The sequence below is a fragment of the Lepisma saccharinum genome, chromosome 11, assembly GCF_977018435.1.
Source record: "Lepisma saccharinum chromosome 11, izLepSacc3.1, whole genome shotgun sequence".
NCBI lineage: Eukaryota > Metazoa > Arthropoda > Insecta > Zygentoma > Lepismatidae > Lepisma > Lepisma saccharinum.
The window spans coordinates 59,580,503-59,606,092 of NC_139239.1; the positions used below are offsets into that span (position 1 = coordinate 59,580,503).

Here is a 25,590-nt window from a genome sequence, read left to right on the forward strand (position 1 = left end):
AGATCCCTTGCACTGTCATGGCGATACTAGAAAATGAGTTTTGAACGTGAACCGGAAAATGCTAAGTCCTCTCGTCTCTTCAAAGCCTAAAGGGTTTATAAAATATGAAGAGAAACAAATGCGAAGCGCTACTCTATCGCTTTACTGTTCACTTAAGCATGTAACTTCCTCAGAGGTGGTTGGGGGACTTTGCGTGGAAGACGCTTCTAATTCAGATGGAGAGTCTCTTAGCTTCATAGCGACGGTGAAATACGAGATGAAAGATGAAAGAGAACGAAAATTACTGCCTGGAAAATTAAGCGCGCCTGTCGACGAGTGTTTACACAGAAAGGAAGCGTACATTTTCTTTCGAATGAGAACTCACTAAGGAATAATACATGGAGAGACTAATGTACCCGTAAATTGTCGTGTGCGCTGTGAATATTCAGCAAAAATGTAAAAAAGTAAAGCGCTCGCCGATGAAGTGCACAGTACCGTGGAGGAATATGGCGATGTGGTGGAAATGGGTCTCCACACATGCTCTTCACGTGTCGAGGATCGCGACCACACTTAAGGTGATCTCATTAGCACCATGTTCCGTGCTATATGTGTGTTCTAGCTCCGTGTTTAGGTACCATTAACTATTATGCTACATTCTTTACATTAATGCTTCTACAAGGAAACTTAGGTGTCTTTTATAGAATTAAACCATTATTTAGAGCAGGGGCGCCAAAGGTTTTTGTATTCAGCATAAGTAAGTAAGGGGTTCGAATCCCGGGAAAGGTGATCTGGACCTGGAATTTTTTCAGTCATTTCCCTGTTTCTGCGCGGCTCTGAGGCCCACCCAGCCTCGTCATCGCTCTACGACGCCAGGGGTCCCGGGTTCGAATCCTGGCCTGGACATGGATGTTTGTGAGTGTCCACTCATCAATTTCATCACACAACCCCACTTTCGCAAATTAGCCAATAGTGGCACAAGAGGCGAAGTAAAATAAAGCAAATCAATCAATCAATCCCACCCAGTCTCGTATCAATGGGTACCTGGGGGCTACCCTGGAGGGTAAAGGCGGCCGGGCGTGATGCTGATCACATCATTCCACTATGGACGAGGTCAAGAATATGTGGATCTCTACCTCCACATTACCCCATATGCCTTCACGCCGTATGTGTACATGCACATGGGCACCTTTACCTTACCTTATCAGTAAGTAGAGTGCGGCAATGAATCGGGCGATTTTGTTACTCCTAATACATAACAAAACATACATAAGTAAGACAAAATGAAGTAAAGTTTTCATTGAATAAGAAATACCAAAAGAAAATACATATACAGTCCTTGTCACTGTGAAAGACTTTTCATTCAATGGAAGCGTCACACTGTAATTGTTTGAGACAACCATTCGTAATGCGCAACTCTTCGTGGATGTATCTGATTAAAATCATGAGCAATGGCACGTGAACTTCTCATCCTAGACGCCAGTTTAATCTGGATGCGTTACTGACATGTTAAAGACCTTTTAATGTTGTTTTTTCTGACACCTCGAAAAAAACCAAATTGGTACAAGATTTAATTAATATATTCATTCTTAGTGTTTAAAGATACGTCGAAAAAACCTTCACCATTGCATTTCTCGTAAAATTCTAGCCTGATTTGATATATCATATCACTGCCATCCCATTTAAAATTTTGAAGTTGAATTCAAGATGGCGGTCGTCATCGTCATTTGCCCTATAACATTTCCTATTGCAAACCTACAGTATTAGTTTTGCGGAACAGTATGTCATTCAACTTATATTCGGGTATCTTCATACTTTTGGACCACCCTGTATTTCACTCACCTAGTATAAACGCAACAAAGAACAGCTATTGGCTAGAACAAGACGTTGTATATTAATTGTGACAAGGGGTTACTTCAGAATATCTAGCTAATTTAAATAGTGTATAGTGGTAATTATTTCCTTAGCAGGATTAAACATCTTGCATAGTAAATAGCAATACACTAAGAAATTTATCTTCACGGTTTCTGCCCCCCTTTTTTTCGTCTTTCTGTTGCTAAGGGATGAGACCGCATCCCCCGAAATAAAATTCTGGCTACGGGCTTGTTCAACCTGAAGCGAATCCGGGATCAATTACGGATACTGACCGACCTCGTTTCACATTCAAAAATCTTTCAGTTTTTCAACAACTCTTGAGGAGATAATCTGCTCAATATGCTATAGCCACAGCTGGCACTCTTTAGAAAGTAACGGCACAACAAATTGTAAATACTTACTGGGAGACCCTGGTGGTAGAGTAGAGAAGGCAGGGGAACGCTAGCGCCATGCTGGCTACCCAGATCACAAGGATTGTTAGTTGAGCGCTTATCTTGGACATCCGCGGCTTCAAAGGCCTCACTATCGCCAGGTACCTGTAAGACAACAAAAACACAAAATCAAACTGAAAAAAAATCGCCTGTATATGTGAGCGCTTTCTTTTAGAAATTGTGTTATATTCTGCACGTCAGTTATTTTCTGTAATGATACATTCGACAATTGTTTCTTCAACAAAGATTTTGGAAACTTTTTTTGTTATGATTTATGGTATTGTGAGGATATTAAACGCATTTAGGGAGATGTCTGAGGCTAGCGAACATGTAGACATACCAGTCTTGGTTGTCTTGCCTCAGTTTATGCGTTGAGTGGTCGACTCATGATCTCAGCACCGATAATTCCGGACTTAAGCATTAGTTCTCATTTGCGTGTGTGCTTTCATCAATTTCATCTAGTTGTCATCATTCATCCTCGCTGTTGTGATTATCTGAGAGAGGCAGAAAAGTAGCTTGAAATAAGAAAAGAATCTGTCTTTTCTCTTTTTCCCTGTCACTCTTATCCTTCTGTCTCTACCTTACTCTCTCCCTTCTTTCTATTTAATCTCTTTCTGCCCGTCGCTTCCCGGTCCTTCTCTTTTTCTGTTCTTCTTCCAGGTTTTTCCACCCCTCTCTCTCCCATTTCTTTTTACCACTGTTTTTTCTTGTCTTCCACATTCTCTGTTCCCCCTTGTTCCTCTTTCCTTTGCCTCTCTTTTATATGTCTGTTTCTTCGGTGTATTTTCATCGCTGTATCTTCCTCATGCTTTCTTTCCCCTCTCTCTCATCCGGTTCTACTTTTTTCTCTCTTTTTGTTCCTTTATTTCTCTCTTTCTCTCTCACACACACCTTTTTCTTCATTATCTCTCTATATGTGCCTCTCTCTCTCTATCTCTCAGTATGTGTGTGTGTGTGTGTAAGAGAGAAAGAGAGCGAATCTCTCTCTCTTTCTTCTGTCCTACATATTCTCGCTCTTTCTTCTGTTTATCTTTTCTTTATATCTCATTCTCCCGGTGTCTTTCATTTCCTCTCTCTCCCCCTCACAGAGAGGGGCTCTTCATCTCTTTTTATCTCGGTCACATCCTTCCATTAGCACGAAGATTAACAGCAGGAGCTTTTAAAAACCTTCAGGACTCGTCATCCAAACTTACCGCAGAGATTGTCTCCGCCGTTTGTTCCCTCAGGGCATGGCTCTTGCATTGAGAATGAGCTTAAAGCATTAGGCCAGGAGAGAGAAAGAGAAATAGACGCAATTACGGACCGCGGAGAGAGAGAAATGGAGCTATTAGTCAATTCCTTAACTTCAGAGAACATTCCTGCAGATTCGTTTATATGCTCCTGCACCAAACCAGCTAATTCAGCCCCAACTACTTCTAGCGCATGCTGAGTTGAGATGGAGTTGAACAATTGTCAACTAGGACTTCCTCATTATTAATAAGAACGATGAAATATACACTGTTTGCGCAAGAATACTAGATTGGTGACATTCGGAACCAATATTTCTCCCCATAGCAGCACACAGTGGCACAGAATACTTGCAATCATGGACACACAAATATACGAGGGGAGGCCAAAATTATCTGCACTTTCACCACAACTTTCTTAGGTTGGCCACACTGGTTTCATCAATCTCATGTTAAAAGGTGGTGTCAGCAGAGGCGAGGAGACGTCCGGTCATCGGGAGATGCGGCTATGACAAAGCAAAATTATAAAAATTTTGCTTTTTAAATATTTTAGAGAAGAAGTAAAAAATAAGTCAGAATATTCGCATATTTGAGCGAAATAAGTCAAGTGACACCATGAAGCAGCTAGAAATACGCAAGAGATTCGCTAAGTTTAGCGCGCCGAAAGGAAAGGCCAGTCCTTATTTTACGATCATATACTCCGTAGAAAAAATTGATTTGGCCATCTCTACTTCACACGTCATGTATGAACACTGTTATCATCATTATCAATGTAGGAATCCCCCTCCCCAGCCGCGGTTGAAAGATTGACCGTGACGTTTGGCAAGTCTTGCGATGACTGCGTAAAAATGTCACGCTTCGCCACTGGTGGTGTGCTTATGTTTACGTGAAAGCCTGCGATGAATTTCAGCCCCTCGCACACCTTCAGACCAGAGAAATCGCATCACTGATCTCTGCTAGTGGAGCGGCCATGTTTACTCTGTAACAAAAGAAAGAAAAATTGAGCGATTAAGATCAAACCTTGGACACATAACTACCTTTTAGCACGCGAGCGCTGAAGACAATGCGGCCAACCTAAGGAAAATTGTGGCAAAAGTACGGATATTTTTTTACTTCCTCTTGTATACACATTTCTTTTTCATTTTGTGACACTCTTCTACCACTATAAAGATCAGCGGTGATCCACTCCATAAGAGTGGGTACCTGGGAGGTTGTAAAAGCGACCTGAGCGTGTTGCTGACCACATCACTTTTCCACATGGCCGAGGTTATGAATATGTGGGGCCCTTTCTCCACATCCATCTTTATCCCTTTACGGCATATTACAATGTACAGGGGTAGTTTTATCTTTTACCCTTTGTCACCTTTGCTTACTCACGACGACGAGGATGAAATGTGAATTGATCAATCACATTACTTCATTCGCTAATAAATTATGGAACTATGTTTTGGAGAAAGATTTTAAGAAACATAAACAAGCCATTCGGGTTTAACCGGGCATAAAGAGTTGGGTATTTGCAAATAAAATTGTTTTCAAAATGCAGAATATTAACTTCGCCGTCATTGCACATTTACGTAACAATCCTTTATGGGAGAAACATTACCATAGCCAGCTCAGTTAAATACAAATGCAAGCTAACAAAAACTCTATGGCAGAATAGGCTTCCAAGAGCCAGGACCTGCAAAGTGGCATTTTCATTAGGTGACGTGTGGTCAGCGCCTCAAGTCCCATCACCGCTGTTTTTTTTATTATTATTTCGAGACGGGAGCCCGCTATTTCTTCTTTTCAAGTATCTCGCCAATTGCCCTCACGATGCTGGGCAAACACAGACATTTAAGGGGGCCCCATTTGGATGTTACCCGCACCAGCTCACATCATAGAGGAGTGTGATAACCATTTGTCTACAACAGAGCCCGAAAACAAATCTATACTCTGTCCCGGCTATCTCTGTAGCAAGCGAACGAAAACAAGTCTCTGCGCCAGAAGTGACGCGAGACGGCTCCACCAATGAACACACGAGAGGGAATGGGATTGCGTGGAGGGTGGGAAAGCGACTGCAGTTACCAGACTTCCCATCACCGTGTACTACTTCTCTATGCCCACACGATTTATCCCCCTTCTCTGCTGCTTTGCGTGGCGTTGCTCCAGTGATAACCGGGACAGAGTATAACTATCGAAATAAACGCATGCCAACAGTGGCGGCGATTGGGTTAAAAAAACCGGGGGCAAAGACAGTATATTAGCCCTTTGTAGATAATGTTTAGCATAGTGCAGAGGCAAAAGTGGTGAAAAGTTGGGGGCAACTGCCCCCATCGCCTCCTTCTAATCGCCGCCACTGTTTATACCCTTGTCGGGACTCGAACCCAAAGTTTCTGTTGCGAGAGCGTTAGTCACCCGGTCAGCACTCATCCAGCCAACTCATATCTTGAGAAGAGTGTATAGAATTACATATGGTGATATTTGTATTTATTTAAATACACGTTTTGTATTTATTTTATACATAGTTTATGTTTTTTTTGCTATTCAGTTTGGCTAATTGTGACTACGACAACAAGAATTGCGATTTGTGAATGTCATTTTTATGTAATAAACATAAATGAACATTGAAATTGGTAAAAGTATGTAAGAATGTCCATTTAAGAAGTAAATTCCAAAATGTACGGACTGAGAATAAAAAATAATAAAAAAAAAATACAAATGCATCAATTCTGATAAGTATATATACTTCCAGAACAGATATTGACGGATAACAATTTCAAAGCTCATACGCACAAAGGCAAATTGACAAGTTGCATTATCAGCTGGGTTCGAACCCGGTGATAATTCATGGAGTTTACTGACAAGGATGATTGACCGACGAGCAGTCGGTAGCCCGTGCGACTCCAGCCATCCTGTCACAAACATGTATCGATGAAAATCCCAACGACTTGTAACAGCTGGCAGCACCGAAAGGCCTTCCTGAGCAGCTACAGCGGGATGGTAGCTTACGCGAATCGCTAAGAGATGGCGTTGTCATTGCTGTATCGGAGAATCTCGCTCTTCGACAACACTACATCATGTTCTTCTGTGGACTGTACAAAGCAATGAGTTCCATTTACTTTTCTGGAAATGTAATTCATAACTCTTTATGAAATGGAACTATACCGTGTCCCAGCTAACTGTAGAGCAAAGCCGCGCATAGCATCGGAGAAGCTAGGGATATCTATTGGCCAGAGCGAAGAAGTAGACGCCGATGTACAGGCTGTTAACTTCACTGCCCACTCCACGCAATTCCGTTCCTCTCACGTGTTCATTGGTGGAGCCGTCTCGCGTCACTACTTGCGCAAAGACTTGCTTTCGTTTGCCTGCTCCACAGTTAGCTGGGACGGAGTATAGGTTACAGTTGCTTTTACTTAAAAAAGTAGTAGAACTTAAGTTAGGCTACTTCATTCTTCATTATCTATCTCTACAGAACGTGTGTACTGCAACTGAACTGAATGAGTTGGTCCGAACCCGAACGTAAAAACAAAATGAACTTTTTTGTCTCTTTTACTTCATACTAGAAAAAAATGTCTCCTCGACTATTACTATAATAATATTAGTGAACCTATAGAGAGTATCAATAAACAGAAATGTTTAGATATGATTAAACTATTAACAGGAAATAAATATTAAAATACGAAAAAAATTGTATTTGTCATTATGCTTATATTAATGGTGTTATAATTTAAAGTTGCAATAATGGAAGGGATTAACTGTTCCCACCCCAAATTTAAATTATTATATTCTTATATAGTAATTTTTAGCTGACGAAAGTAGGTAAAATATATTTCACACTTGAGAGTGCTTATATCTAATATATGAAGCTGATATCTTAATATTTCCCTGTAATTTTGATATTTTCATAAACTTTCTCATTTCTCTTTGATTTAAAGTGACAACACTGACTGCTTGTTTCATTAATGATGAGTTGCGTTTTTTTGCCTTATTAATCCCTTGTGGATTCTTGTTTTACACTGGGGAAATACACAGTCTACTCGATAAGTAATGACACTGCAGTTAGTATGCGAAAACATACAATAATATATGGACATGCGACTTAGGTTCGTTGTTCAACGTTGACCCCCTCGGACTCCATAAAATGTTAATATCTGTGGTACAGCTGGTCAAAGCATGATGGATGTCCTGAAATGGAGTCGCTGTGTCACAGTGCTTTGGATATCAGTAATGGGTGTATAACGCTCCCTTCTAACAGCCCACTTGAGTTTTAGGAAGCAAACTATGGGTAGTGTTCCTTCAGCCATATCGACTTCGAGACCAGAAACTGTTTCACAGTATGAATACCAACGAAATTCCTGTGTTCAGCTCAGATAGTCATTGCCATAGACTTGTTTCAGATATTACTAGACGTCCGCTGGACATTTTCCCTACTTTACAGTAAACTTCGATCACGGCTCTTTCTTCCATCAAGCATAGTCCTGCTCCAACAGCTGTCACTCGGAAACCCCTTCATTCAATTGGTTGTTCTGCCTACGATTACAACACCCTCTAGTGGTCCAATCTATGAACTAAACACACAGCCATAAAATTAGGCGACTGGGCAGAATTGCGCTGGTGCCATATATGGGGAAAGCAAAGCGAGAGCGGGACAAAAGTCGCTGGTTCCCGCGCACTGTGTGGCAACGTCAACCAGGCTGCGTTGCCTAGTTAGAGCGTCAGAGCGACTTCTCTCCGGGTCACCATTCGATACAGAGCTGGTGATCGTGTAAATTGAAAGTTTGTTACATGCCCCAAAAATGGAGTCCCATATCTGCACGTCGGACTGCTTTTAAACCTCCGAACACACGGGGTTGCATGCCGACGAGGCAACACTGCGATCGTCTTCCAGCCGCCTAATTTCTTGGCCTTGCGTTTTAGTTTCAGCTCACCAATCTTACCTGGCATTGAGTATCGGGCAGACTGTGTACAGTATGGTATAACTTGACAAGTTTTAAAACAAGACGCTGCAAATAGCTGTTGCGCATCTCGCACCACATTTCGCCACTACATTCTCCGCAGCGACGTTGGTTCGCAGTGTTGCAACCTGGAGGGAGCGGAATGGTCTGAGGATTTTCAAGGAAATTTGTATTCGCTTTTTCCTGGGCTGTTTTCTACCTGTCGGAGTACAGAAATTCAGCTCACCTTTCGCCAACGACTCTTTTCCTTCTTTTAAAACTTGGCCTCCCCGATGGCGCAGTGGTAGCGTCGTCGCCTTGTAATCAAGAGGTCCTCCCGGTGGAGGCACATAGTGGTTTGGATCCCACTTTAAACTGTAGGTCCAGTCCCGATTAGCCTTACTGTGCATAAAGTGAACTTAAACAACAAATCAATACAATCCAATTATTTTAAGACTTGAGAAACCATCCATTTAGATACTCCCGTGGCGGCGCTTGTGGACTCGACAACATTATACTTAAGTTTATGTAACTCCTTCTGATTTCGCAAATATGTTGCAACATTTTAAACAATTTATCTGGCCTGTCCTCTAAGGGGCTTTCCAGAGCAGATTGTGGATTTCCTTGCACCCGGCATGATTTGATTTTTGCATTTGAAGACTAAAGAGCAGCCAAGAGTAAAGAGCAAGAACATTTCAATGCTTTAAAAAAGAACACAGGCAAGCGTGTTATCAGATTGCCTTCTCGTAGTGATTCTTGTACGATAAACAAAATAACCCCCACCCCACTCGGCTTTTAAAAAACCAGGCCACTGCTCGATGTCGCATTCAGAAAATGAAGTCATTCGCCCAGAAGTTTCTCTTCGTTATAAACCTTAACGCGCGTGCGTAATACTACAGTTTACGGTCCGCGCACCGCACGCATTTTCAACGACCGGATTAAATAAAAATGAACCACTGATAAACTGATATGAGCCAGCACCGTCAATCCACACAGTAAAAATAGTTTGTCATATTTGCTTAGCTCAATTTTGCTGAGTTGGCACCACTCGTACTCTCAAGGCCAGACCAGTACGTAGAAGAATGGTGGGGAGGATGACGTAATAGGAAGTGTTCCGCAGCTATCTGCGCATATCGGGACTTAACTTGTCAGGCTTTTTTCTTTTAATAGCCGTAGCGTTACACTGTCATTCTAGCATTCCCTCACGTATAAACATTGCTCACGTCAACCTGTGTTGATTTCACAACCTGTTCAGAGCTAAGGGACCAACAGCTGTCCATTGTTTGAATTAACCAATCGCTCGGCCGGCAAAAGCTCTACAACATTTAATGTTAAAGCGCGGAGGAAATTAGATGATATATATTGAATGAATCGCGTGCCTAGGTACCGGACAAAGGAGCATACAATCTGTTGAAGCATTGTTAGCGAGCACAACGGAGAGGAATTTACAGCGAACATACGAGCAAATAATAAAAAAACCGGACCTCAAATGTAAAGAACACAACAATTTCCATTGCCATGGAGACAGCCGGAGAAATTTTCAACTATGCATAGACAGCATAGCGGGAATCGCTTTAGCATTCAATGAATATGCGCATCGTCTGTTGTTTTGAATTTGACCTATTCCGGCACATCATTTCCAGAGAGAACCTTTTCTCTAATGTTTATGTGAACAACTGTAACTTTCTCCAAATCCCGTACACTAGCTGCTACTCCATGGCTTATACTCTGTCCCGTGAACCTCTGGAGCGAACCAACGGAAACGAGTCTCTGCGCAAGTAACGACTAGAGGGGGCTCGGCCAATGAACGCGTGAGAGGGAACGGGATTCTATGGAGGGGGAAGTGCGTTTGAACAGTGTGTACTGCTTCGCTCTTCCCACTCGCTTTCTCCCCTTCTCTAGCATCATGCACAGCCTTGCTGCAGATATACTCGGGATAGTTGATAGTACAGTGTCTCTCAAAAGTTTTAGGACAACGACATTTTAAACTAGGCAACCCAAATTACGTAAGGCGCTGGTGGGTTGCTTGTAGAGTTAGGCTCAATTTCAGGGTTGCCATATGCACAATAGATATTTATGAAATACGCGAAAGGAATAAAACCAAGTATTATTGTATAAAACTCTAAGAAAATATCAGTATTACATTTGTCGCAAATAAGAAATACTTTCTGAAAGAAAGAAAATCGATATTCTAGTATTTCATCGCTGATGAATCTACACATAGGAAAAGAGGAGAGAGGAAACGAAAAGGGACAAGAAATTAGAGGAGAAAGGGGAAGAGGAAAAGTAAAGGAGGGAAGAAAAGGTAGGACAGATGTGGATAGAAGAAGTAATGAGGAGAAAGGGAAAAGGTGCGAGAAGAAATAAGGAAAATGGAGCAAAGAGGAGAAGAGAGGAGGTAAAGAGATGATGAGAGGATAGGAGAAGAGGAGGTTTGAGAGAAGAGGAGGAGACGAGAAGATGAGAGTTGAGAGTAGAGTACAAGAGAGAACATGAGAAGAACGAAAAGAAGAGGAGAAGAGTGCAGTGAAGTCGAAAATCTAAGACAGGAGAAGAGATGAGAGGAGTGGAGAAGAATGGGATGGAGACAAGAGGCGAGAAGAGGACGGAAGGCGATATGACATATAAGCAGAGGTGAAGATGTGGAGAGAAGAAGGAGAAGGAGAGAAGAGAAAGGAGACGAGAGGAGAGATGAGGTATTTGTAGAAAATATCATCTCAGCGTCAAGAATTATGCATTGATCAAAATATCGACATGAAACATTTAATAATATTTTAAAATGAATTGGAGAATGTATTAGATCTGTACGAAATGCCTTTTGTCTGAGTTCAGAGCGAGATAAAATCTGCCACGTAAGATCATTGATTCAGATGAATTATCTAATTTTCCTCCACTTCTCAAATTGACGTTTTGTTATTTAACATTTCTCCTCCCCAATCGTTAATTCCAAACAGAATCATTCCGTTTCACACTGCGCGGACAATGACCACAATGGGATATGTCTAAAACTTACGACAATTTTCTGCCATCGGAAGGGTTTGGACGATCAAGAGCATCAGATTGACAATCTACAACGGTAACCACTACCCTACAAATTTTCGTTCTTGAGAATAGCTAGGAGGAGCTGACCAATGTGAAATGTAGATGCATGCAACTCTCCTCCTACACGTAATGTGCAAATAATACTAGCTTGTAAGAAAGAAAACGAAGGTAGTACGAATCGGCGCAAACATTTAATGGAGAATTGCACATGATGAAAATTTTTCATTCGATATTTGCGAAGGTATCCTTGCATTGAACTGTAGTGGGCAAAGGGGTAAAATTAGTATGTCCTAAATTACCATAAATATAAATAGTTATTTCATTAATATTTGTCAATGTATTTGAAGCAGTACACAATTATCGTTAGAGTATCATAATTCACGCTCTTATACGTAAAAATATTCCTTTGAACATGTGTCAATTCATTTATTTGTTTATTTTTTCTTAGTAAATTCCAGATGCAGAAAAATGTAGCTACTTTACACTGTTACAATGCTCTACTTTAATAAAAGGAGAATTAAAAAAACGTCGTAAGGAGACTTGAACCTGGGACCGCAAGATGCACAGTCGATAACTCTAAGCACTACAGCACGGCTTTACCTACCGCTTAAACAACAATTTTTATACATATATTCAGACACTCCAATATTGTAAATGTCGTTGGATAATCATGTAGTTGAACTTCCACTTAAATTTTGAATTGCTTTTCTTGTATTAGCACATATCTTCGAGAAAAAAAAATTCGAAGTGATGTAGAATAACGAGAATATTGGTAGCTGTTGTAAAATTGCGAGTTATTTCTTCTAACTTATTATTGTGATTAGACATTATTAATGGAAAATATCTAGAGGCTTCTACATTGCAGGACGATGTTTTTTTTCTGTGATACTGCAACAGACGAAATGCCTTGTATACTGACGAAAGTCTCATGTTCAGAACAGTATTATGAAATGTATTTGCTGTTGAGTAAGGAAAGGCAAACCAAAGATATTCTATATAATAGTTATAAATTGCTCATTTCATTTCTCATTAATAAGACCACAGAACAATTTTTCCATAAACCTGTATGTTAAGTAAGTTCTAATTTATGTTTGGCTAATTATCATTCTTTATAATTATCATTCCAATTAATCATAAACATACACATGCCAGTTGATTTTTAATTGGACGAAAACGAGAAAAACAGGCACGTCTACACATGCTGTGCAGGTAGTTTGAGGATTCGCAGGTTGAAATAAAGCTTCCATTATTTATAAACATTCAAATACTTTGAAGCCTCCCTGATGACGTAGCTGTAACGTCGCCGCCTTGTGATCAAGGAGTCCCGGATTCGATACCTGGTGGAGTCACAATATGTCCACTTTAAACTGTAGGTCGAGAGCCGATTAGCCTTACTGTGAATAAAACGTACTTTAAGCGTCCAGCAATGTAGAAGCCTTTATATATTTTCCATTAATAATGTCTAATCACAATAATAAGTTAGATGAAATAACTCGCAATTTTACAACAGCTACCAATATTCTCGTTATTCTACATCACTTCGAATTTTTTTTTCTCGAAGATATGTGCTAATACAAGAAAAGCAATTCAAAATTTAAGTGGAAGTTCAACTACATGATTATCCAACGACATTTACAATATTGGAGTGTCTGAATATATGTATAAAAATTGTTGTTTAAGCGGTAGGTAAAGCCGTGCTGTAGTGCTTAGAGTTATCGACTGTGCATCTTGCGGTCCCAGGTTCAAGTCTCCTTACGACGTTTTTTTAATTCTCCTTTTATTAAAGTAGAGCATTGTAACAGTGTAAAGTAGCTACATTTTTCTGCATCTGGAATTTACTAAGAAAAAATAAACAAATAAATGAATTGACACATGTTCAAAGGAATATTTTTACGTATAAGAGCGTGAATTATGATACTCTAACGATAATTGTGTACTGCTTCAAATACATTGACAAATATTAATGAAATAACTATTTATATTTATGGTAATTTAGGACATACTAATTTTACCCCTTTGCCCACTACAGTTCAATGCAAGGATACCTTCGCAAATATCGAATGAAAAATTTTCATCATATGCAATTCTCCATTAAATGTTTGCGCCGATTCGTACTACCTTCGTTTTCTTTTTTACAAACTAGTATTATTTGCACATTACGTGTAGGAGGAAAGTTGCATGTAGCTACATTTCACATTGGTCAGCTCCTCCTAGCTATTCTCAAGAACGAAAATTTGTAGGGTAGTGGTTACCGTTGTAGATTGTCAATCTGATGCTCTTGATCGTCCAAACCCTTCCGATGGCAGAAAATTGTCGTAAGTTTTAGACATATCCCATTGTGGTCATTGTCCGCGCAGTGTGAAACGGAATGATTCTGTTTGGAATTAACGATTGGGGAGGAGAAATGTTAAATAACAAAACGTCAATTTGAGAAGTGGAGGAAAATTAGATAATTCATCTGAATCAATGATCTTACGTGGCAGATTTTATCTCGCTCTGAACTCAGCCAAAAGGCATTTTGTACAGATCTAATACATTCTCCAATTCATTTTAAAATATTATTAAATGTTTCATGTCGATATTTTGATCAATGCATAATTCTTGACGCTGAGATGATATTTTCTACAAATACCTCATCTCTCCTCTCGTCTCCTTTCTCTTCTCTCCTTCTCCTTCTTCTCTCCACATCTTCACCTCTGCTTATATGTCATATCGCCTTCCGTCCTCTTCTCGCCTCTTGTCTCCATCCCATTCTTCTCCACTCCTCTCATCTCTTCTCCTGTCTTAGATTTTCGACTTCACTGCACTCTTCTCCTCTTCTTTTCGTTCTTCTCATGTTCTCTCTTGTACTCTACTCTCAACTCTCATCTTCTCGTCTCCTCCTCTTCTCTCAAACCTCCTCTTCTCCTATCCTCTCATCATCTCTTTACCTCCTCTCTTCTCCTCTTTGCTCCATTTTCCTTATTTCTTCTCGCACCTTTTCCCTTTCTCCTCATTACTTCTTCTATCCACATCTGTCCTACCTTTTCTTCCCTCCTTTACTTTTCCTCTTCCCCTTTCTCCTCTAATTTCTTGTCCCTTTTCGTTTCCTCTCTCCTCTTTTCCTATGTGTAGACTCATCAGCGATGAAATACTAGAAAATCGGTTTTTTTTTCTTTCAGAAATTATTTCTCATTTGCGACAAATGTAATACTGATATTCTTTTTAGAGTTTTATTTGGTTTTATTCCTTTCGCTTATTTCATAAATATCTATTGTGCATATGCCAACCATGAAATTGAGCCTAACTCTACACGCAACCCACCAGCGCCTTACGTAATTTGGGTTGCCTAGTTTGAAATGTCCTTGTCCTAAAACTTTTGAGAGACACTGTACGTAACACTTTGTGGGACATGGTAGTTAAATATGCGAATTTATTTAATAACCGGCGTGGTAGCACAGAGGCTCACAAGCTATGTTTTGAACAGTACTCCTCTTAAGCTTAATTCCCACTGAGATGCGGAGATACGCGGCAACAGAACTTCTGTTGTCTGCTTCTATTAAGATCAAATGGTTTAACGCCCACTACAGGGAAACGCGCAGGTCCGAAGCGCGGAATTTCCGTGCCAGAAGTGCAGGTTATCTTAAAGGATATCGCCCACTGAACACCGGTAACGCTTCTGTGGCAGCGTTTCACCGCGTCTCAGTATGCGTTAAGCTTTAGACGTAATTGGTCACCAACCATCTCTCGTTGATATTGATCGATTTGATTACATTACTTCGCTTTTCTGACACTTTTTGCTAATCACGAAGATGGGAATGAGTGATGATAGGATGAAATTGATGAAGGGACTCTCACAAAGAACTCCCCTGTTCAGGCCTGGATTCCAACCCGGAACCTCTGCGCGATGTGCTAACCACTCATCCCCGGAGCCTGGCTCTCTCGTTGATATGTCCATGCAATAGTGCTCGTGAAACACGAGCGAAGTAAACTTTTCCTCTACGCTATCGGCGATGCCAATCTGTTCGAATTACGCAATTCACTCTAGATGCAAATTCAGAGATAGCTGCATTAATATATCTATATTGAACTAATTTTCTAGTATTCATAAACCTGATGATATATTACAGTAACAACATATATATAGTGTATCCTCTCCATGTGTGCTACATGGCGTGCCCACCGAAATCATATTGACTTAATTATCCTAATAATATCAGGGGATGAATATGCATTTCAAAATTACGCATCCTTGTTCACTCCCCCGTTCTTTCATCTCATCAAGATATGTAGCAACGAAGTGAGTTGTTAAGATTATTCTTTCATTTTTATTCAGTATCGGGACTCGAAATTGAAATTTTCAAGAAACGGAACGCTTTAGTTTCCTTAACATGGTATTGTGTTTTTTTTTCTGATTGACACAGCGACGAGATTAATAACTAATGACATGACGCGGTGCATTGCAATTAGTTAAACTATTTACGCCATAAATACAAAGAGCATATCGCATGAGAAATTTGAGCTTGATTTAGGATGCCAAGCCTACTTCATACCGTTAGGTTAATCACGGAAAATAGGAAAGACAAAAATACGAAGGAAAGAAATGAATGACCACAAAAAGAGGCCCCGTAATTGTGTAACGATATTGTGCAGGAGGTTACCTCTGTCAGAACAATAGAATCCACAAGACACGACAAATAATCATAAATAACAAATAAAAAAGTAATAACAAGAAGCGCAACGCACAAAAGATGAAGGTAACATACACGTCATCATATTCTACTAAGCTCTTCGCAGCAACAACGCATCTCCATGTAGACGGGAAGAGTAGCGAATGCTATAATATGTACTATTATAAACTATTATAATTTAGTGCACACTGAAAAGGAAAATAAAGTGAAATATCTAAATACGGATTTCCATATTACTTTTCCCCCACGAAACACTAGAATTAACAAGTGATATCAAGCCAAGATAGGAGAAACCCATAATTTACAACACAAATAAATTGTTTATTAAATTTTAAGCTTATGTGGTTTATCTTACAATAATATGTAAAAGTGTTTGTATTCATCCACTGACTTACCAACGCTCAGCTCAAACCCACGGACCTACCCAGAAACATGACATTTCTTGTATTATAAAAAATATCACCAACAGATGGCATTGTGTGTAATATAATCTCGATATGCCTGTATTTTGCGGAAATTTATATGAATGCCAATTTCTAACACTAACTTTTATTGAACGAAACAAATGCTTCATAAGTCTTGTTGTGAATGTAAATTTTGACCCAAGTTTCTTTTGGTTTATTGCGATTTAGGTTAGGTTAGGCAGGTCATGTTAGGTTCTCTTAGCTTTAAAATAAAGTTCCTAAATGTATTCTACTAAGGTTCCGATGTACACCTTCATTAATTCCTACTAGTCTACGATACAGTCGCTTGTCGACGGAAAATACCGTACATTGTCCATGGGAAGCGCACATGCTTGCGTAAGGTAATTTTTAAGTTGTTTGTCTCAACATAAATAACTTTTTCCTAAATCCAAACAGTGTTCATTACTATAAGAAAGGTTCAAATTTTGTGTGACAATGATTGCCAAAATTCTAGGATAATTAGTCTTCCTGCTAGGAGAATTTGAAAAATTTGGAACCATTAACTAAATTTCTAATATTGTACTAATGTCGCATAATGTCTTGACAACCTGACTTGAATTTGATGAGTTGGTCCTGGATTACTGATTATGACGTTTTTCCTTCCTGTATGAACAAACATGTGTTAAATAAGCGGGCCGGTAGCTAGCTTTACAAATAAGGCATTGATGTTAAGACTGAGAAGCCAAAATGTCGTAATTTCTTCTGACCATTTTGAGATATGGAGGCCACCCATGTACGTAGGAAAAATACTGATAACCTTTTATAAATGAACAAGAATTCTAATGGAATAAGTTGCATACTAAAGTAATTTTAATAGGCTGAAATTGTAAGTTTCTTACACTCTACATTATGGGAGATTTGATTTCGATTTTTTTTATTTTTTTTTTACAGACGCCTGTCTTGACGTTTATTGTAATTTCAACCCCAACTGTTCTTCGTGCATTATTTATCACAAATATTTTAAACAGGGATGTCACAATGTAAATATAATCGCGCACACACACATATTAGTAGACAGACGAAGTAATATTAAGTTTGTTTTCTTTAAAAAAAATGTCGTCCTTGACCCCTCTATCTGAGTTGCGAAATGAAGACTCCTGGAGTTGTCTTCATTCAAATGACTTCCTTTTGTCAGAATCATAATGGGCGTAATATAGGAAGCCGAAGATTCAACGGGAACCCGAAAGAAGCAATTTGCATTCGCCCTCTGCTGTTTAAATAACATTTACATAGAACAGAGACTAGATATTTTCGTTGACACTGAGAAGAAATGTCAAGCATGGCTTCAAAGGAAACACAGTGACTTATATTCTAATTTATTCCTCGGTGTTATCGGTATCACCCTTTTTTGATTATTTTAACATGTGATAGATCTTTGGGCACCTTATTAAGCGTAAAAACTAGAGATGGCTTTAATATAAAGTAATCTAATTCTTCCTCTGGTGTGATTTTTGTGTTTACTTTCACTGCAGTCTTGCAGGCCAGCTGGGCTCTGGCGCCTGTATAATCCTCTGTAGAGTTGTGTGCTGTCCTGTGTTTTTTGTATATATGTGCTGAGTGCTCCTTTAGAGCCTCAGCTTTTAACCTAAGTAAGGAGATTTTAGTCCTCGAAGATACACTATGTGGTCAGAAGTATCCGGACACCCACCTGAAAATAAAGTACAAGTTTGGGCAACCCTCCATCGGGAACACTGGCAAACAATACGGTGTTGGCCCACCCTCAGCCTTGATGACAGCGTTCACTCTCACAGGCATACTTTCAATCAGGTGCCGGAAGGTTTCCTGAGGAATGGCAGCCCATTCCTCGCAGAGCGCCAAAATGAGAAGAGGTATTGATGTGGATCGGTGTAGTCTAGCACGAAGTCGGCATTCCAAAACATCAGAGAGATGTTCTATGGGATTCAAATCAGGACTCTGCGCAGGCTAGTCCATTAGTGGGACGTTGTTGTCGTCAAACCACTCCTCCACAAGCCCTGCAGTATGGACGGGTGCTCGGTGGTGTTGAAAGACACAATGGTCACCCCCGAACTGGTCTTCGACGGTAGGCAGCATGAAAGCTGTTAAAATGTCAACGTAAGCTTGTGCCGTGACATTGCCATGTAAAGCAACAAGGGGGCCAAGCCCCCTCCAGGATAAACATGACCACACTGTAACCCTACCACCTTCGAATTTCACTGTTGGCACTATAAAGGCTGATAGATGTCGTTCACCAGGCATTCGCCACACCCACACCCTACCATCGGATCGCCACATTGTGTACTGCGATTCATCACTCCACATAACGGTTTTCCACTGTTCTATGGTCCAGTTTCGACGCTCCTTGCACCACACGAGGCAGCGTTTGGCATTTGTCTGTGTGATGTTTGACTTATGGGCAGCTTTTCGGCCATGGAAACCAAGTTGCCACACCTTGCGCCAAACAGTAATGGTGCTTGGAGTAGATCCTGATGCAGTTCGGAATTCCTGTGTGATGGTGGCGATGGAGGATTGACGATAATGCTGTACGACCCTCTTCAACACTCGATGGTCTCTGGAGGTGAACATGGGAGGTTGGCCTGCACGCTTTTGGGTTGTACATATCCCTTCACTATAACATTGGAAACAGTGGACAGAGGGATGTTTAGAAGGGTGGAAATCTCACACACAGACTTCCTACACAAGTGGCACATCTCCAACTGACCACGTTGAAAGTCTGTGAGTTCCTCAGACCACCCCATACTGCTGTCTCACACTGTCTGCAGACTACTGAGTTCGCTGACTATGTGTTCCATGCGGTAGATGGCAGTACTGTGTCGCCCTCTATGATAAACACACGTTTCGCGGTGTGTCCGGATACTTTTGATCACATAGAGTATATTGATTTTAGCTCTGGTAAGTGGCTGGACCTCGTATGATGTAACGGGTATAAATAGCCTAAGTGCTGACACACCTACAATTTTACATTTCAATCAATCAATTTTCGTTTTACTTTGTATTGTGTGAAGGGCAAGAATAGCCTATGTGCTGATATGCCTATAATATAAAATTCAACCTGATTAATTAATCAAACAACTTTCACCGAAATTCACCATTCACATTCATTGTTGTAAGACCATTTCGACACCCTTTACAGCAGTTGACCATTCACACTTCACAGCCATTGTTGTACGACCATATTTACACTGTTCGTTACAATTGTCCATTCAGTCATCGTGCAAGACTTCACCGCGATTGGCCATTCAGAAATTGTTGTATGGCAATTTGATACTCACGTGACCGCAATTGCCCATTCACGGTCATCGTTTGAAGACCATCTTGGCACTCTTCAGTGCAATTGACCATTCACATTCTTTGTTGGACAGTCACTAGACACACTTCACTACACTTGACCAATCACAGTCATCGTTGCAAGACCATTTACTTACTAAGTATCACAATTCAAATGTTTAAAATGATACTATGTAACTGAAGTAGAAAGTATCACAATTGGAAGTGAAGCCATGAAGCACAGCGACTTTAGAAAAGGCAGTGCTATTCGCTGTGTTCGAATGCAGGTGTCTTTGGAATGACGAGTTTCGAGATTAAGTCCTGGGCATGCCTGATTTTTACTTTTCAAGGTATTTCACGGTAACTTTTAAGTTGCTTGTTGCTGCATCTGTTCAGCAGATGCCAACGTGCGCTGGTAAACTCGAAAAGAGGCTAGAACTTCTAAAGTTTGTGTACCATTCTTCTGTGTTAAAGTTGCGGAAAAGGCAATTGTTTCCTAGATGAAGAATTTAAGGAGACTTCAAGTCGCCTTTCCTCCTTGATGCAAAACAAAACTTTCAAGTTGCCTTGTTAGTATTTCCCAAGCATGAAACCCCCCCCCCCCCTTCCTGAAAGTAATTATATTTTTCGCTCTGGTGAAATTTAAGCAGGATTTCAGGGTGATAAGATAGAGTCCGGAGTATTATAACTTGCCAGTTATTCCATGATTAAATTGATTTAAACATGCTTCCAGCTTTGTGAATATAATGACACTGACATGTTTCAGCCTTATGGAATATTTTTGGCCAAAACATAATATAGCATATTTTAGTCCTACTTAGTGCGCTTCTAACATTGTTCATCACAAAAATCATGCTTATACCAGTAATGTAAAGAATTTTTGTTTGCCTTCACCTCCTTATCTTAGAAATTTGTTTTAAGTGAAGAGAGAGCTACCAGAAGGGTGCTGTGAATGAAATCATGACAATGAAAATTTGTTTATCGGCTTTTCATGAAGTGACATGCTCTTGAAAATTATTATTTTTTTCTTTAAAATAAACAGTGTTCGCAAACAGCAATCCTGCATAAGGTGATGTTACATATAAAGTGTCTCTACTCATGTAACTTTTTCTATGTAAATAAATCGGAAGAGGGGGTCGGGAGTTGAAGATGTCTCCCCATAATGTATATATTGTCTCCCAGTGACGTGCTAAAGACAGGGGAAATTTGATGTTGTGGTGGTCCAGGCGATAGGCTTCTGACTGTTACGCGGGAGATCTGGATTGTATTCCCGCGGTGACAGATTTTCTCTGGGGTTCACGAAACCTGTAATAAAATGATATCTCTCGGGGGTAAAAGCGACCAGAGCGTGGTGCTGATCACATCTCCACAAATGACCTAGATTTTGAATATATATGCCTAAACATCCCCTTCTATGCCTCTTAAGAGAAATGTATGTTATACGAAAAGTCAAGTGAAGTAAGGTCTTAAGCTTAGCTCACTCTTTTATATCTTTGTCAGTGAATCTGGTTATATAAGTCAAGGGAAGTAAGTTTCTAAGCTTATCCTACCATTTTCCCTAATATTATTATGTGATCAGTCAAGTAAGCCTTCTGAGCTTAGCTAACTCTTTCACACATTCATCTATGGCATCAATATATGTCAACAAATACGTTTGCAATGACGTAAGTTGAACTCCTGTCTTACTGCCCGCAGAAACTATTTATATCCACCATTGTTGTACGCAGAGGGTGGCTGATGAGGCTACAGCTCTCCGGAATTTTGAAAAAATCAACATTTTAAAATAAATGCAGTGAGTAACTCGGGAAAAAGTACAGTGGTAAGTGTCAACCCGCCATTAAAATCACCTCCGATTGCCATTTTTGAGAATGGAAAATTCTAAAAATACGAAATATCTTATTTTGTATGCAGCCCCCCTAGAAAGCGCTATGTGCCATCCATCTTTACAATTCCAGCCCTTTCCGAAAAAAAATTCTGCGTACGCCAGTGATATCCTCCTGTTGTAAAATTCCTTTTTAAGAAAACCTATTGTGCAACGTGACTAGGAAAACTGACATTTGAGGAAAATTAATTTCATATTCGTGATTGGCAGGCGACGATCATTCAGAATACGTTAAAACATTTACATAAACAATATATTGTTACGTAATGTAATCGAAATTAGCTATTATTACTTATTGTCGAGGTAACTTCGAAACCATACATGTCCCTACATGTATCTACTTTTCCCAGAAGAAAAGCAGTGTGTGTATATATAAAACCTAAATTTTAAAATTCATAAAAATGAAAATTTGATATTTTTCGTTCGTGCTACGACGTGTCATCTGCATATATAAAAATAGCCTTGACTTCAAGTCGTTCATTCTTCAACATGGTTCGCGAGTCCAAGAGCGAAAAAAGAATAAGAAACTTTACGGTTTCCACTAATTACACTTTGCTGATTTTAGGATCCCAGAGGACAGTAATTTAATTCCTGACCATTTTCCCGCGGGTAATCCTTAAATTAGAACGAAATGTTTAAGTGCAGCTTTAGCCCCTTACTTTGAAATGCTTCGTTTGTGTTGCACGCCGCTTCGTTGGAAAGCCACGTGGGAGATTCCCTCTCCCGCCCTTCACGATCGAAAACTTTCCGGTTTCCCCTCGGACTTCAGACGAAAGTAATCAGTTTCGCTTCTCGAGCCTATGTTTAAAATGGCAATTTGTATGCTTGCTACGGTCTATTTGTTTTGGGCACGTTACTCGAGTAATGAACGAGGTAATTTTACATCTCCAAAGTAACTGCAGTCGTAAGGTTGGTCCTGAGTAAATAAACGGACTAATGAATTGCCCTTGGCAGCAGGGTGTCCCAGTTAAATGTAGCCGGCTCCGATCAACAGTTGCATGCCAAGGATCATGAAAAGATATATCGTGTGTTTACTGATGACCCTGAGTATCAACCACGTTTACGCTATAATGGACTACTCCATTTTGCTGGTGCAATATAGCCGTCATTTGCCTCGTAGACAAACGTCTTTCTTTGAGCCGAGCTACTTTTAACTGGGACACCCTGTATTTCGATTGTGGAACAACTCGAACAAGTGCAGCGTTTTGACGGTTTGAACCGGTACACGTAGACACACCGAGCTATTGAGTTTATAAGTCCACTTTATGAACAGAAAGGCTAATCGAGACTTGATCTACAGTTTAAAGTAATGATCCGGATTGCTATGTGCCTCCACATGTGGTATCGAATCCGGGACCCCATGATTACAAGGCGATGACGTTACCACTAAGCCATCGGGGAAGCCACACACACCGGTACAGACACAAACACACAGGATATCACCGACACGGCGTGTAGACACCAAGTTTGTTGTGCACAATGATGTACTAACGGCAAAGTTAATGTATCACTAGAATGTGAAACGATGATACGACAGTGTCGCAATATGCAGATATTAAACACCTGAATAAGAGCAATCTCTAGGTAAGGATGTTTAACATAGCCTATGGAAAAGTCACTAGCAGCATCAAATGGTTGGACGACAACATTAAGTTATAAAACCATGGACAAGTAGTAGGCTTTTGTGATCAGTCCGACATGGAACGTACTACTACTGTCATACAATTACATTGTATAGTGTATTATTTGTATTACATTTTGTGTTTATATTGTAAAATATTGAAACAAAAAAATCTTATTGCGCATTTTAAACACCGAAAAATAGTTTTTTATTTCATGTTTATTATAATAAAAACATGATTATACTCGTACTTCATATTCAATTTATCTGAAGCCAGAAATTGTAAATGGTTCTAAGGATTAAGACTAAATTAGATTGTGCAGTTCGAGGGCGCTTAAATGTTGATGTCACTCATTTGTTGCAGAAGGTTTTGCTAACCGTGAGGAGTGAATAAAATACAACGAAAGGTGAATCACCACAGCACAGGTTACCTTCGCATATAGACCTGCGAGCGTATTTGATGTGAATGTGGAAATGAGGAGTGTCAACAAATGAAGAAACTGCAGAAGAATTGTGGTGATGAAAGTAATGTAATGTGGGTAAGATTGCCGTTTAAAGAAAAAAAAATACTGTCAGATACAAGGACACCCGCAGGATTTTTCTCAGGGGATGGTTGAGCCACATAAACTCTATTATTATTATTATTATTGCTAATATTACTGCTATTATTTTTTTTAATTACATAATTTTTAATTAATATTTGTAACTTCCATATTCTGTATATCTATATACAATTTGCATAACTGTATACTTAACATTAATTCATGTAGGACAAAAAGCTGTTTTTCATAGTTAGATACAGTGTAAAATAGAGTGTAAGCTAAAATGTAACCCTACTTCAAATAATAATAATAATAATAGTTGTACGGCCTGTAAGTCACAGAAAACAATACTTTTTGTTATAAAATATCTCTACAATTTCACCATTCGAATTTCATTAACTATTTCCAGAAATCTCGGGCGGAAGGGGGGGGGGGGCAAGATCAGATACGTTCAGGGTAGAAAAGTGAGAAGGAATAGCGATGTCCCTTGAATGGCAGATGCAGACGGTAAGAGGCAAATGGTGCACGAAAACAGATTGAATTGGCTGAATAGAAGGAAAAGGTCCAAATGAGAATGAAATTGATAGGCGTCAAGAGCCCAATGGAACTTGTAGCGTTTCAAGGTTTTATGATAAACTATCGATGGATTTCCCAGAACCAGACGATGGTTAATGGAATCCCGAAATTGGATCCCGAGGCAGGCTGTAGTTCGACGTCATCAACGAAGAGACCAGAGAAGCCAGGAGGTTAACCTCAGGAGATCAATCAGGAGAGAAGGACCGCCTGATATACTTCAATATGTGAGTGATTGAGAATTTTAAAGGAAGCTGGTGAAATGTTAAGTATTATAGTATTAGCCTGTGTCCACACGACGGACAACATTTTACGAAACTTTTGATTTTTTTTAAGTCTTGTCTGTCCTGTTCGTTTGTTTTAAATCAATTTTATGATCAGATAAGCTGGTCGGGATTGGACCTACAGTTTGAAGCGGACAATGTGCTTCCAACGGGAATCGAATCCGGGGCTCCTTGTAAAGAAATCAAGGCACTAATTGGTTGCACTGTTTGTACGCAGCACACTTAAGGTTTTTATCGTTCGTGGCTACACAATTTAAATGTTAACGGCAACCCTGAATCTGTGGCGCGTTGTTGCAAGTATGGAGGAAATAAAGAAATTAGTTTTTGAGGAATCGTTAACGTCGGTGATTTGCAGTGTACATTGGTTGAAAGTCCAAACGATTCATCATGAATCAACAACCAATGATCAGTTTCAAGAAGAAATTAAATGAATGTCTACAACACGACCCCCCCCCAAAAAAATACCATTCTCAGTTGTAATTCTACTTGTATCTTGATGTATAGGTAACAATATGGACTGAATGTTTGGTTTTCGGTAATGAAATAAAAATCAATTGGCCAAAGAAACGGTGGAGAAAGGTTCCCAGAAATTTACACAACACTCTTTCGTTGTTCGATTTCTCTTCCGCAACATTTGATTTGGGTAACGCCCCGTTGGGAATTCTCTCAACCAAATGGAAATGCTATCGCTTCAGGGCCCAATTTGCTTCTGAAGGAAGCATGGGTCCACAATTCCCTTTGGGTGGCAATTCCTCTTCCTTCGACGCTCTTGGTTGGTAAAATCCGATTGAACAGAGAGTCCGATCAATTCTTGCTACGGTTTCAAAATGTAACTCTACCATGAA

The 25,590-nt window shown here is 39.9% G+C and overlaps 1 protein-coding gene across 1 annotated transcript in view; it reads right to left on the reverse strand.

The window, feature by feature from the left end:
• Nucleotides 1–25,590, reverse strand: part of LOC145995050 (tachykinin-like peptides receptor 86C) — a 178,967-nt gene that overhangs the window by 26,746 nt on the left and 126,631 nt on the right. The window contains exon 4 of the mRNA XM_083131582.1: nt 2,253–2,387. Coding sequence (XP_082987708.1) covers nt 2,253–2,387 — 135 coding nt within the window. The remainder of the gene's footprint in view (nt 1–2,252; nt 2,388–25,590) is intronic.